Raw genomic sequence first — 14019 nt, forward strand, 5'->3', positions numbered from 1 at the left:
AGGTGCAACCAATGCAGTGTGGAGCCTTGGCAATATGCAGTGGGGCAAATAAGTATTTAGTCAACCACTAATTGTGCAAGTTCTCCCACTTGAAAATATTAGAGAGGCCTGTAATTGTCAACATGGGTAAACCTCAACCATGAGAGACAGAATGTGGGGAACCCTCCCAAGATAATCACATTGTTTGATTTTTTTTAAAGAATTTATTTGCAAATCATGCTGGAAAATAAGTATTTGGTCTATACCAAAAGTTCATCTCAATACTTTGTTATGTACCCTTTGTTGGCAATAACGGAGCCCAAACGTTTTCTGTAACTCTTCGCGAGCTTTTCACACACTGTTGGTGGTATTTTGACCCATTGCTCCATGTAGATCTCCTCTAGAGCAGTGATGTTTTGGGGCCGTCGTTGGGCAACACGGACTTTCAACTCCCTCCTCACCCTGTGGCGTCAAAATGATAACAAGAACGGGGAGCAAAAATCCCAGAACCACACGGGGGGACCTTTTGAATGACCTACAGAGAGCTGGGACCACAGTAACAAACGCTACTATCAGTAACACAATGCGCCGCTAGGGACTCAAATCCTGCACTGCCAGACGTGTGCCCCTGCTGAAGAAAGTACACGTCCAGGCCCATCTGCAGTTCGCTAGAGAGCATTTGGATGATCCAGAAGAGGATTGGGAGAGTTTGTTATCTGCACGGAGGAATGAGCCAAAATACCAGCAACAGTGTATGAAAAGCTTGTGAAGAGTTACAGAAAACGTTTGGCCAACAAAGGGTACATAACAAAGTATTGAGATGAACTTTTGGTATTGACCAAATACTTATTTTCCACCATGATTTGCAAATAAATTCTTTAAAAAATCAAACAATGTTATTTTCTGGGGTTTTTCCCACATTCTATCTCTCATGGTTGAGGTTTACCCATGTTTACCCAATTACAGGCCTCTCTAATATTTTCAAGTGGGAGAACTTGCACAATTAGTGTTTGACTAAATACTTATTTGCCCCACTGTATATCACAACGCTCATTTTTTTCTAATATCATTCAGGTTTATCCAGGGGCGGACTGGGACTAAAAAGCAGCCCTGGACTTTGACTCAGCCCAGCCCACAAGAATCACTATACGAAGGGAAACACAGACCCCCTAGGAGGGTCCGGGGGCATGCCCCCTAACCCCAAGGGGCGGTTTTTTTTTTCTTTTTCTTTTTTTTTTTTTTTAACATTTTATTGTAAAATGCATCAATTTCGTGCACTTTGAGAGAAAATGAAGAAAATGTGCCTAGACTGACTCTCTGACTTGGGGCACTTAAAGTACTGCAAGGCTGAACTGGAGTTGGGTTAATTTTCTGGTCTAGCTCTATGGTCAACCTGAATAAACAAATGAAATAATTTATTTCTTATAATTTAAGTCTTATGTATCCAATGGATTATAATATATCTCTATATATCTCTGTCTATAAAATGATTTCATTGTTTATGCCATAATTCAGTGGTCTCCAAACTATTCCACATAGGGCCGCAGCGCACGCAGGATTTAATTCCTACAAAACAAGACAACACCTATGCCTATGCACCAATCTGGTGTCTTAAAAGTGTAATCATTTGATTGCAGTCAGGTGCTGCTTGTTCTAGCAGAAACTTCATTGGTTAAACTGTTGGTACTCGATTGGTTGAAACAAAAACCAGGCCCACAGCGGCCCTTGAGGACCGGTTTGGAGACCCCTGCTATAATTAATCTTGCCATACAAATAATAAAGTTCAATGAAAATACAATAAACATTTCAAGACAAATCCTGTATACATAACCTTTATTGGAAAGTATTAACCAGAAAACAACACGATATATAAATGATTAAAAATATATATCATATCAATTTAACTACCTAAACTTTAAAGTGAAACCATTCATTTTATTAATATTTTGTTATATTTCTTCTGAATTAATATTGCTGCTGCGTGTGCATACGTTGTTTTACATCTAAAATATTTTTTCTGAGGAGAATGATAGTAGGACTAGCTAACTTGACATGATTGCAAACGGGTACATGGACTCAATGGCACTAATCCTTTAATTGTCATTTATTTCATTTAAAATGTAGCTACCTGGTGGATAACAATTGCCAGTACACCGAGCAAGTGAGCCTCTTCATCCCTTTTTACTTGCCCTGCGCTTGACTGAGGAACTTCCACCAGCTTGTCATTGCCCCCTTCCTCTTCTTTTCTCTCTCCCTGTACCGGTTGCACGTCACAGAGCGGCTCCCGCTCCCCCTCTCACCATCGCCGGGGGCTGGGCTGCTTTTACCCGACCTGGCCGTTGCAGCCAGACTGCTGCTTGCGAAAATATTTGTCAACTTATGACATTTTAATGCTTCGCTCTCCAGTTTCTTTAATTTTTTTCTCCCTAACCTTCTCCGCGCCACCCTTCTCTTTTTCTTTTTTACCACCACCATCCATATTGTGCATTAACGCTCGTCGCTATTTTGCTTGCACAAGGAACCAATGAAGGCTACTCAGTGCTTTCTTCTTTCTTCTAACAGCCAGGCGCATTGCTGCCACCTGTCGGATTGGATGCGAACTGTAGATAATCAGAGGCTAGGGGGGATAGAAACAGTGATGAATAATAATGAATTGCCGCCGCCGGCCGTCCAGGGCACCGGCCGTTCTGTGATCCTCCAGAACCCACAGATTACCAGTCCGCCCCTGGGTTTATCCCAAACACAGCTATTCAAGTTAACTGGTGAAAATTTGTCTAGTTTTAATAAATAATATATCGTAACCCCCTCAAAAATTGCAATGATAGTTTTTTTCCCCGATTTTGTATAGTCCTAGTGTGTATCTGTCTCCTCATCATTCACCCCTCGTGTTCCGATAGCTTTACATGAGTGTATTAACTTTTAGTCTTTATTATTTGTCTTTTACACTCACACTTACTCATGTATACTGTGCAATAATCTAATTGTAACATGTACTTGTTACATGTTTTGATGCATTTTTGTGCTTTATAAAAGATTTTAGTATGAATTTTGGGGGGCTTGGAACAGATTAGGGCATTTCCATGGAAACACGTCTCTACTTACAGAATTTTCAGTTCACGAAACTACTTTAAGAACCATTGCAATGTAATGTCTAAGTTTGCAGTGTCCTAAACATGTATTGTTGACTCTGAGGCTTGTCCGGCTGCCTGCAGGGCTGCGGGGGTGGAAGTCCGGTGAAGAATGGGGCGAAGTGAAGTTCAACAGTTGGGTCGGGCATTTGGGAATCTGGCAAACATGTGGAGGCCGCTCGCTAGTCCATGACAATGTCAATAACGATAATAAACAGCCTGAAAAATTCCCGATAACCACCTTGTTCTTGTGTTTACATGCGTTGTCCTGCTTACAAACGTTACGTGGTTATCAAGTTCACTTTCAGTTCTTGACAGGTTGCTGTCAGTGATATCTGGCAGATTTCTAGGATTACCTGCTCTAATTTGAACTTTTTCTGGGACCGATATCAGTAAAGTGGACATTCAAAATTTTCTCGCAGTATTTAATTCATTGCATGCCATCGATGACGAGAGACGTCCAATTTACAGTAGTATGAATACCGGTAAGTATCTGAACCTTTTGGAATTTTTCACATTTCTGCATGAAATCACCATCCAATGGGATCTGATCTTTGTCAAAATCACACAAATGAAAATGCAGTGTCTGCTTTGACTAAAACAACCCAAACATTTATAGGTTTTCATATTTTAATCATGCAAACAATGACAAAAGGGGAGGAAATAAGTGAACCCTATGCCTAAGGAGGGCAATTGAAACCCATTTTTACCAACCATTTTAAGTCAGGTGTGTGCCCAATCACTGATGAGTGGTTTAAAGCTGCCCTGCCCACTATAAAACACACACCTGGTAAGTAATGTCTTGATGAGAAGCACGGTCTTATGTGCATCATGGCTCTGTCAAAAGAGCTGTCTGAAGGCCTGCGATCAAGCATTGTTGATTTGTATGAAGCTGGGAAAGTATACAAAACCATCTGTAAAAGTCTGGATGTTCATCAATCGACAGTCAGAGAAGTTGTCTACAAATGGAGAGAGTTTGGCACTGTTGCTTCTCTGCCAAGGAGTGGCCGTCCACCAAAGATGACGCCAAGAGTTCAGCGCAGGTTACTAAGAGAGGTTAAAAAGAACCCAAGAGTGCCTGCTAAAGACTTACAGGAATCACTGGCACAGTCCAATATCTATGTGCACAGATCAACTATACTGTGCGTAAGATTATGGCCAACAATGGTGTTCATGGGAGGACTCCACTGGGGAAGCCACTGCTGTCTAAAAAAACCCCCACACTTTTGCTCGTTTAATGTTCGCAAAAAGGCACTTGGACACTCCACAGAAGTTTTGGCAAAATATTTTGTGGACTGATGAAACCAAAGTTGAATTGTTTGGGAGGAACACACAACGTCATGCGTGGAGGAAAAATGGAACAGCTCACCAGCATCAACACCTAATCCCCACCGTGAAGCATGGTGGATGGATTTGGGGCTGTTTCGCTGCCTCAGGGCTTGGACAACTTGCAATCATTAATGGAAGAATTAATTCAAAAGTTCATCAGGATGTTTTGCGGAAAAACCTGGGGCCGTCTGTCAGACAGTTGAAGCTAAAAAGCGATGGATGCTGCAAAAAGACAATGATCCAAAACACAGAAGTAAATACACTTCAGAATGGTTTCAAAAGAACAAAATACAAGTTCTGGAGTGCCAAGTCAAAGGCCAGACTTGAACCCCATTGAGATGCTGTGGCATGACCTTAAGACAGCGATTCATGCCAGACATCCCAGGAATCTGACTGAACTGCAGCAGTTTTGTAGAGAAGAATGGGCCAAGATTAGTCCTGATCGATGTGCCGGACTGAGCTGCAGGTAAAAGAAGCGTCTGGTTGGATTATTGCTGCCAAAGGGAGGGCCACAAAACATTAAATGTGATGTTTCACTTCCTTATTTCCCCCCCTTATGTCATTGTTTGCATACTATCCTCATTAAAATATGAAAACCTATAAATGTATGCGTGATTTTAGTTAATGCACACTGTTTTTTCATCTGTGTGATTTTGACAAAAATCTGACCACATTTGATGATTTTATGCAGAAATGTGAGAAATTCCAAAAGGTTCAGATATTTTTTCATATCACTGTAAACCGGCAAGACTGGTTGTGAATGCTAATGTTTCAGTGGGATTGATTGATGGATCGAATAAACGTTTGTTCATCCGCCCCTCTTAGTCTAAATGGATTGGACATCTCACGCCGTCAATAGCAGCCAATGGGGGGGAGGGGTTTGTACACAAAAGGGTTAATGGAATTGTCAGACAGTATGTTTTATTGTTGCAATTTTTCCTGTATAAATAGATTTAAATCTGCAATCCTCCAGTGTAATATTTTATAAGTCTTTGTTGTTGACATTGAAAGAAGTTACATTTGCAGTTTTATTGAAGGGCCGAGCAAGTGTTTTAAAACGTGGAAAGAAAAGCGTTGCCAGGTTTCTGGGACAAAAGCTGATGTTCTTTCAGGCTGTTTGGAAGCCCCCAAATTCAAGAATGAAAAAACAGACTTTGAAGGAACTTTAAGAAGAGATGTGTGATGCGTACATAACATTTGGAATGAAGGAAAAAGACCATTTTCTTCTGATTTGAATGTGCTAAAAGTTGTGCCTATAGTAGTGTGCAAAGGTATTGTGTTGTAAAAGAGTGGGTGATCCGTGTTACAAGATGTCCGGAGGTGCTCTTGGCGTGGGCTGAAGCCACAAAAACACCAGAGTCCTGGCAGTTGAAGTCATAACAAGGACAAACTGTAGCAAAACTTTAACTCACCGTTGTATTGAGGGGCTGATTTATTAGGATTTAGTTATCTGCTTTTGTTGTCTTTACAACAGGGAACTGGGAATTGCACAGGACTGTTTGGGTTCATTTTTACATGTTTCACAACTGGCTGTCATTTTCCTTGGATTTAAAAATGTCCAGCAGTTCAGACAGTCATTAAATAACACAACTAAATACAATGTAAACATACCAACTCATTGTGGATCTTAAATCATTTAATATTACAAGACTGTTGTTTTTAAATGGAATACTTGGAATTACCATAGATTATCGTACAAAAATCCCTCACCAATTCGCGCTTCAAAATTTGCAGTTTCAGTTATGTTTCACAACAACACATACTGTATATGACTCAGGGGCTTTGTCCATACCCACGGGTACTCATCTGAGACGCGTGACTGGTTCTTGGTGTGAGATTGACACATGACAAAACCAACGTGCACCATCAAAGCAACCCCTACTATGACAGACGCGATGAGACCATCACTATTATTTATTCCGTGAGCTGATTGGCCAACAGGACCTCCCCTGTAGTGATTGACAAACTAGACCACCAATAATAGTGGCTTTATCCCGTGAGCTGATTGGCTGCGCACATCTTTGCATCGCCCAGCCTTTTACCTTGTTTTATCTCGTTTTATGCGACGATTTCAACATTCTTAGCGGAACTTTCAGAAATTTTTGCAAGATTTGAGACCACCAAAACCCCAACATCCACAACATCCGTGGTAATTTTAATCTTTTTTTTTTTTTTTCATTTTTTAACCCGAAAATGGGGCATTCTATCTTGCCAAACACCTCCAGGACTATTTTACCGTCTTTGGGAGCACCCAAAGCCCGCTACAAAACTCCAACACCTCCCAAAATTTCAACAACTTTTAACCGCAAATGGGGCACCGCCAAACACCTCAATAACTTCTGAGGGAATAATAAGCGGTACTGTTCTCCATTTTACCTGCTTTGACTGCACCCAAAGCCGGGTAAAAATTGCCAACATCTCTAGTGGCATAGACTTCATAATATATTGACGGGACATGGGGCCGATAAATAGGGGGCCTGCATTCTTGGCGAGGCCGTCAAAGCTGACTGAGCTAAATCACAAAGAGCTTTTATTGTTGGAAATTCTTGTGAATAAATGCTTAAATTCCTGAATACTTTATAGATATGGATGCAAAACAGTCTCGATTCTTGGTTAAAAGCACAAAGAAAAAGAAAAAAAACGTGCAGTTTGCATTTATCCTACGTAAACATGTCAAAGTACAATGCTAGTCTGTTAGTGAATGTAGCTAGCGGCCGCCTTATGTAAACAAAACTTTTCCGGTGAAAACTCTTGTGAATAAATGCTTCAATCCCAGACTTCTTTCTAGATATTGACGTAAAACAGTCTCGATACTTCGTTAAAAGCAAAAAACGTGCAGTTGGCATTTATTTTACGTAAATATGTCAAAGTACAATCCTAGTCTGCTAGGGAATGTAGCTAGTGGCCGCCTTATGTCAACAGTTTTTCCAGTGAAAATTATTGTGAATAAATGCTTCAATCCCTGAATTCTTTATAGGTATGGCTGTAAAAGTCTCAATTCTTGGTTAAAAGCAACAAAAAAAAACATGCAGTTAGCATTTATTTTACATAATGTCGAAGTACAATGCTAGTCTGTTAGTGAATGTAGATGGCATCCGCCTTATATAAACAGAGCTTTTCCGTTGAAAAGTCTTCTGAATAAATGCTGAAATCCCCTAATTGTTATAGATATGAATGTAAAACTGTCTTGATTCTTGGTTAAAAGAAGAAGAAAAAAAAAACGTGCAGTTAGCATTTATTTTACGTAAATATGTCGAAGTACAATGCTAGTCTGTTAGTCAATGTAGCTAGCAGCCCCCTTATGTAAACAGAGCTTTTCGGGTGAAAATTCATGTGAATAAATGCTTAAATCCCCAAATTCTTTATAGGTATGGACGTAAAACAGTCTCGATTCTTGGTTAAAAGAAAAAAAAAAAAAACGTGTCGTTAGCATTTATTTTACGTAAATATGTTGAAGTACAATGCTAGTCTGTTAGTGAATGTAGCTAGCGGCCGCCTTATGTAAACAGAGCTTTTCCGGTGACAATTCTTGTGAATAAATGCTTAAATCCCCGAATTCTATATAGATATGGATGTAAAACAGTCTCGATTCTTGGTTAAAAAAACAAAGATCCCTGCATGCGTGTGTTTATGAATAGCTCCTCTTGATGTGGGCGGCCCCCTACTTGAAGGCGAGGCGCAGTGCATGGCCGATCTGACCCATCAGTACCATTATGAAGTCTATGCTAGGGGAATTCTAACTTTTTTTTATACCCGCAAATGAAGCATCATATCCCCGCTACATGCTCGTGAATGGGCCACCACAACATCCAGGAGTTGTGCCAAGTTCCCCCACACATTACAGAATGACTGCTTAAGGACAGTAATTACTGCGGTTTTTCACTTTTCACGGGGGGTTCTGCTCGGGAAAAACGAGGGATTACTGTTTATTAAATTCCTGACCCCGTCTTAATAATTGTTGTATCACCATATTGTGAGATAATCTTTATCGCAAGCTTCGTATTGCAAATCATATCATATATTAGGAAGTACCCAGACTCCTACTACTAGACATTGGGAAATATGCACTGTGGTGTGCTAGTTTTGGCTGGACAACTTGTTGGAAATGTCGGTAATGATCAGTGAAATTTGGAAATTGTAGGGTTTTTTTAGGTCATCTGCACCCCTTTGGCATTGGACGTGCATCTGTCTTGCAGTTTGACATCAAGAGGCGACCTAATACTGCACTTGTATGGATCTGGCATCAGTTGTTTCGTAGTTTGTCAGGAAAGGACTCCCTAGATGGTTGAATGCATGTCATTTATTTGGCACGGGTGGCTACAGGAGCGCTGATGATGGTGGTGATGTTGATGGTGGGGGACCGCGAGGGAGGCCGAAGGAAGAAATTGGAGCATCACTGATTTGTTGGAGGAGGAGGAGCAGAAGAAGAACGGGGGCCGGCTAAAAATAAGGCATCTCCAAGGAGATCAGAAATACATACTGTACGTACATACACACACATGGCATGACAAGTAATAAGAGTCTAAAACACAACAGGCTAGTTAGACTAGATGCACAATTTATGTGAATAAATCACTTCCTGGGAGAGTCACAGGAATTCTGAATTCCAATGTTTTAGGACTTGGTTTTAATTAGTTTTTATTGTTTGAGAATATGATTTAAGAGGTCTGGTGTTAATTCTTAAGATTTTAGGGTCAGGGTTAGGTTGTTTAAGATTAGAAGGTGGGTTGAAGAAAAAAAACTGTTGTTGACTCACTGTAGTCCAATCTGCCTAAAACATCATCTTCCAAGAATGATCGGAAACGGGGTCAATATCGGCGTGGATGAAGGACTTACCTTCATGAGTCCACAGGGTCCCCAGCTGAGCCTGAAGGAGACAGACGAGGAGAAGCCCGCCGAGCTGCATCTCCAGCCGCTCGTCGTCGCTCCCCACTCGCTCGAACAGACTTCCACTCCGCTCTGCCGTCCCACGCGCTCACGTTCCCTCACTTCGGCCAAGGTTTTTGCTGTTGCTGCTCAGCTCTCCGGTCCCTCAGGGGAACATCTGGGATGGCGGCTCCATGACAGCGGGAGAGTTGACAAAACAGCTCAAGTGAGGGGATTCTCATTCCTCTCTCTCTCTCTCCCCCTCTCCTCGCAGCCCTCTGTTTCTCTCTCTCTTTCTGTTTGCAAGAAGATAAATACTTTTTTCCCCTCTCATTGAGACGTGGGCCAAATAAAGAGAATTTTGGGAGGGCTGTACCCCCCTTGTGTGAAGCAAAACAAACGTGAAGACATTTTGGAAGTAAACATGTTTTGCTGAAGCCAAAACACCACATGGACTGTGATGGAGACCACCTGTTAACAGTAACGCATCAAAGATGATAGTAGAGGCCAATCAGAGTAATGTGGAAGTAATAGTGTTATGTGAATGAGCAGCTTTTTTCCAGTAACTGATGATTTTCATGCAAAAAACTCATATTTTGAAAGATCAGCTGTCATTGGACGACCACCATTGTTGAAGATGTGAAAGCGACAGTTTCTTTCGAATGCACTTTAGTGCAATGGGCATGTACAGCGGTACCTCTACTTACGAACGTCTCGACATAAGGAATTTTCAGGTTAAGACTTCTCAACGGGAAAATATTGCATCTTGTTACGAAATTTCAGGATATGAAGGCAAAAATACAGTATGGGCTGCAACTCGCAGCTGCTAGAGTTTACTGAAAATAACATAGTTATAGCTTTTCTGCCATTGGCTATTGCCTAGCATCTTCTTGGCATCCAATTGGCTAAGAGAGACATCTACTGTTTGTGTATGTGTGCATCCCAGCTTCCTCTTCATTCACCACTCATGTTCCGACAGCTTTACATCAGTATTAACTTTCAGGTCATTGACCAGCTTCTCTCGAGTAGTTTTTGGCTGATTCCTCACAATTCTTATGATTATTGAGACCCTACGAGGTAGATCTTGCATGGAGCCCCAATCTGAGGGAGAATGACATTCATGTTTAGCTTCTTCCATTTTCTAATAATTGCTTTAATGGTGGATCTTTTATATCACCGTGCTGCCTGGCAATTGCCCTGTGACTCTTTCCATCCTTGTAGAGGTCTACAATTCTGTCTCTGGTGTCTTTGGACAGCTTTTTGGGGTCTATGGGGTGGACATGTGTTTATATGCAGCTAACCGCCTCAAACAGGTCAAAAAGTCAGACTCAAAAAGCCTCCTCCACTCCACTTATTTAGGAGAATAAGTGGAATGGAGGTGGACATTTAAAGGTGACTAACAGGTCTTTGAGGCTCACAATTCTAGCTAATAGGTGTTCAACTACTTATTTGCAACTGTATAATACAAATAAGTTTTAAAAAAAAATCATACACAGTGATTCCTAGTTTTATCTTTAGATTGTCTCTCACAGTGGACAAGCACCTACCATGAAAATGTCAAACCCGCCCATCATTTTTAAGTTGGAGACCTTGCAAAATCGCTGGATGTTCAAATACTTATTTTCCTCACTGTAATTGTAACATGTATTTGTTACATGTTTTGATACATTTTTATGCTTTATGAAAGATTTATGTCTGAATTTTGGGGGGCCTTTGAACAGATTAGGGCAATTACATGGAAAACGCATCTCTACTTATGGAATTTTCAGTTAACGAAACTACTCCTAGAACCAATTAATTTCATGAGTGGAGGTACCACTGTATGTTCTAAACCAGGAGTTCTCAAACGTGAACTTTTCCAACCATCCTAGCTACTATATTTAGGCAGAAAAGTCACTGGACTAACAACATGAACGTAATCATTTTCAGCGCCCATAAAAAGGCAATCAAGGAGTCAATCGCGTTTGAATTTTGCCAAAAATATGGTGCCCATTTGTGTCTTGCAAAAGTTTTGATTAATTTAAACAACCTCTATTCATCTCATGTAGAATTATTGTCATAAATTAATTTGTATATTGGGTATAGTATGAAAATGTTGAATAATGCTAAATTGCAATTTTTGGAGCACATAGTGATAGTAATTCTAAAAGTTTGGGTTCATTGTTAAACGAAATCTTCTTTGATGCAACTATAACATGGGATTTAGGTATGGGTTATTTGTCTTTCATATTGCTCTTTAGTTACAGCATTATGATGTCCAAATTTATAGTGTATGATTGTACTTTTTTAGTATTAGTCTGATTTTTATTAATTTTTTTTTTCCTTTTCCTCTTTTTTATTTTTGTTTATTTGATAACTTTTGAATTTTTCGCACTTTTATGAAATTGACTTTTGGTTTATTTTGTTTGTTTTTATGTTTACTTTGGATTTATAACAGCGAATTGACTTGGATATAAAGTGTTTTTTAGGATGAACATGGATTTTGATTTATTTTAATATTATTTCGTTATTAATTTATTAAGACAAGAAAATGGTGCTGATATGAGATGTGGTGTTTTTTCCAAATTTTTTATTCCTTTTTTATTTTTGCCTGCTCTTATGGCATTATTTCACTTCTGCTTTTGTCAATTTAAACGGGGAAGTGACTGGCCATCAGTTTGTTTTATACTTTTTAGTTTTAGATGATTTTCTTGTATAATAATTTCTTGGGACGGGGGCAGATATAAGACTAGTTGTTTTCTGCTCCTTTCCTAGTTTCTGATAAGATTATGTTTTAGTGGGGAGTTCTTGGGTTTCTTTGTGAATGAGATGAAGAACAAGAGAAAAAAATGTCAATTTACTCCCTATCATTTTTTTACAGTAAGGTGTCTCACTGATTTATGTTAACGATAGATTTTTTGTGTGACTAATGTTGGTTATGATCAGTACAATTTATCCATTTTATCTTTAGTATTATATGATAAGGATGGACAGATTTCCAAGAAAATTTAGACCTTTAAATTTTTGTATTCAGGCTACAAAGAGAATTTTGTTCTGGTAACACTTTACAATAAGGGTCCCTTAATTAATATTAGTTAATGCATTTTTAGACAATACCTAATGTTTAAGTAACATGACAATAATTCTCTTAATCCCTTATCTAACATTTATTAATATATTAATTAACATGAGTTAATGCATTAGTTGATGCATTTTAAGACAATAACTAATGTTTAAGTAACATTACAATAATTAATATAATTGCTTATCTAACATTTATTAATATATATTAATTAACACGAGTTAATGCATTCGTTAATGCATTAGTTAATACATAACCAGACAGTAACTTATAGTTTGGTAAAAAAAAAAAAAAAAAAAAAAAATCTATCTAGGCCTATATGGGGTTAGGGTTTAGGGTTAGTGTTTGTTAACTTAAGCATTTATAATTTCTTAGTTAAGGGACACATGTGCTACACTTTATAATAAGTGTCCAAAAAGCATTCAGCAATGGTTAATAAAGGTTAAGGGGGAGGGGGGGGGGGGGGGGGGGGGGGGGATTTTGGCATTTATAATTTCTTAGTTAAGGGACACATTTGCTACACTTTACAATAAGGGTCCAAAAAGCATTCAGTAATGGTTAATAAAGGTTAAGAGGGGGGAACTTAAGCATTTACAAGTTCTTAGTTAAGGGATATGTATGCTGCACTTAACAATAGGGTCCGAAAAACATTCATTAATGGTTAATTAAGGTAAAATAATACTTATGAGGTACGTTCACGTGAAATAATACCATACTTAAGGTTAGGTTATATATAATATATGATAGATATTATACATTACTTAACATTAATTCACATATACGTTAGTGCACTCATAAATAGTTATTAATGTATACTGGTACTAGTAAGTGATTATGTTATTTTAAAATGAGAAACATTCCTCTGTGAGTCCTTGGGTGCTGCTAACCTAACCTTAAGTATGGTATTATTTCACGTGAATGTACCACATAAGTATTACTTAACCTTAATTAACCATGACTGAATGTTTTTTTGGACCCTTATTGTAAAGTGTAGCATATGTGCCCCCCCCCCCCCCCCCCCCCCCCCCCCCCCCCCTTAACCTTTATTAACCATTACTGAAAGCTTTTTGGACCCTTATTGTAAAGTGTAGCACATGTGTCCCTTAACTAAGAAATTATAACAAACCCTAAACCCTAACTCTAACCCTCTTTAGGGCCATATATATTTTTAATTTTACCAAACCATTAGTTACTGTCTGGTTATGCATTAACTAATGCATTAACTAATGCACTAGCTAATGCATTAACTCATGTTAAATAATATATTAATAAATATTAGATAAGCAATTATATTAATTATTGTAATGTTAAGTAAACATTAGTTATTGTCTAAAAATGCATTAACTAATGTTAATTAAGGGACCCTTATTTTAAAGTGTTACCTTTGTTTTGAAATATTTTGGGGGTATAATTGATTGGGTCACCATTTTGTTAGAAATTTAAGGTATAAAATGCCAAAGGGAAAACAGTATTACTTATGTCAATACGCAATTAATTAATAATGAATACTTTTGTCGTGTTCGTTTACCCAGAGCAGGAGTATACTAATAATTAAATGCTGAATGAATAACAGACCTGAAGTTGCAATTTGATCCGAGTATATTGATTCCAGAGATAAAGCAATCGACAGTTACAGATATCTGGCTGATAATTCCC

General features: G+C 38.8%; 1 protein-coding gene across 2 annotated transcripts in view; it reads right to left on the reverse strand.

The window, feature by feature from the left end:
• LOC130909979 (plexin domain-containing protein 1-like) overlaps positions 1 to 14019 on the reverse strand; it is a 32085-nt gene extending 18066 nt beyond the window's left edge. The window contains exons 1-2 of one of the 2 annotated variants that reach the window (XM_057826960.1): positions 13939 to 14019; positions 9273 to 9598 (exon numbers count right to left, since the gene is read on the reverse strand). In XM_057826960.1, the coding sequence (XP_057682943.1) occupies positions 9273 to 9342 (70 nt within the window). In that variant the 5' untranslated portion in view covers positions 9343 to 9598; positions 13939 to 14019. Of the gene's footprint in view, positions 1 to 2107; positions 2472 to 9272; positions 9599 to 13938 lie in introns of those variants that run through there. The other variant, XM_057826961.1, reaches the window with a different exon arrangement.

This window comes from Corythoichthys intestinalis, chromosome 21, assembly GCF_030265065.1.
Source record: "Corythoichthys intestinalis isolate RoL2023-P3 chromosome 21, ASM3026506v1, whole genome shotgun sequence".
In the NCBI taxonomy this organism is placed as follows: Eukaryota; Metazoa; Chordata; class Actinopteri; order Syngnathiformes; family Syngnathidae; genus Corythoichthys; species Corythoichthys intestinalis.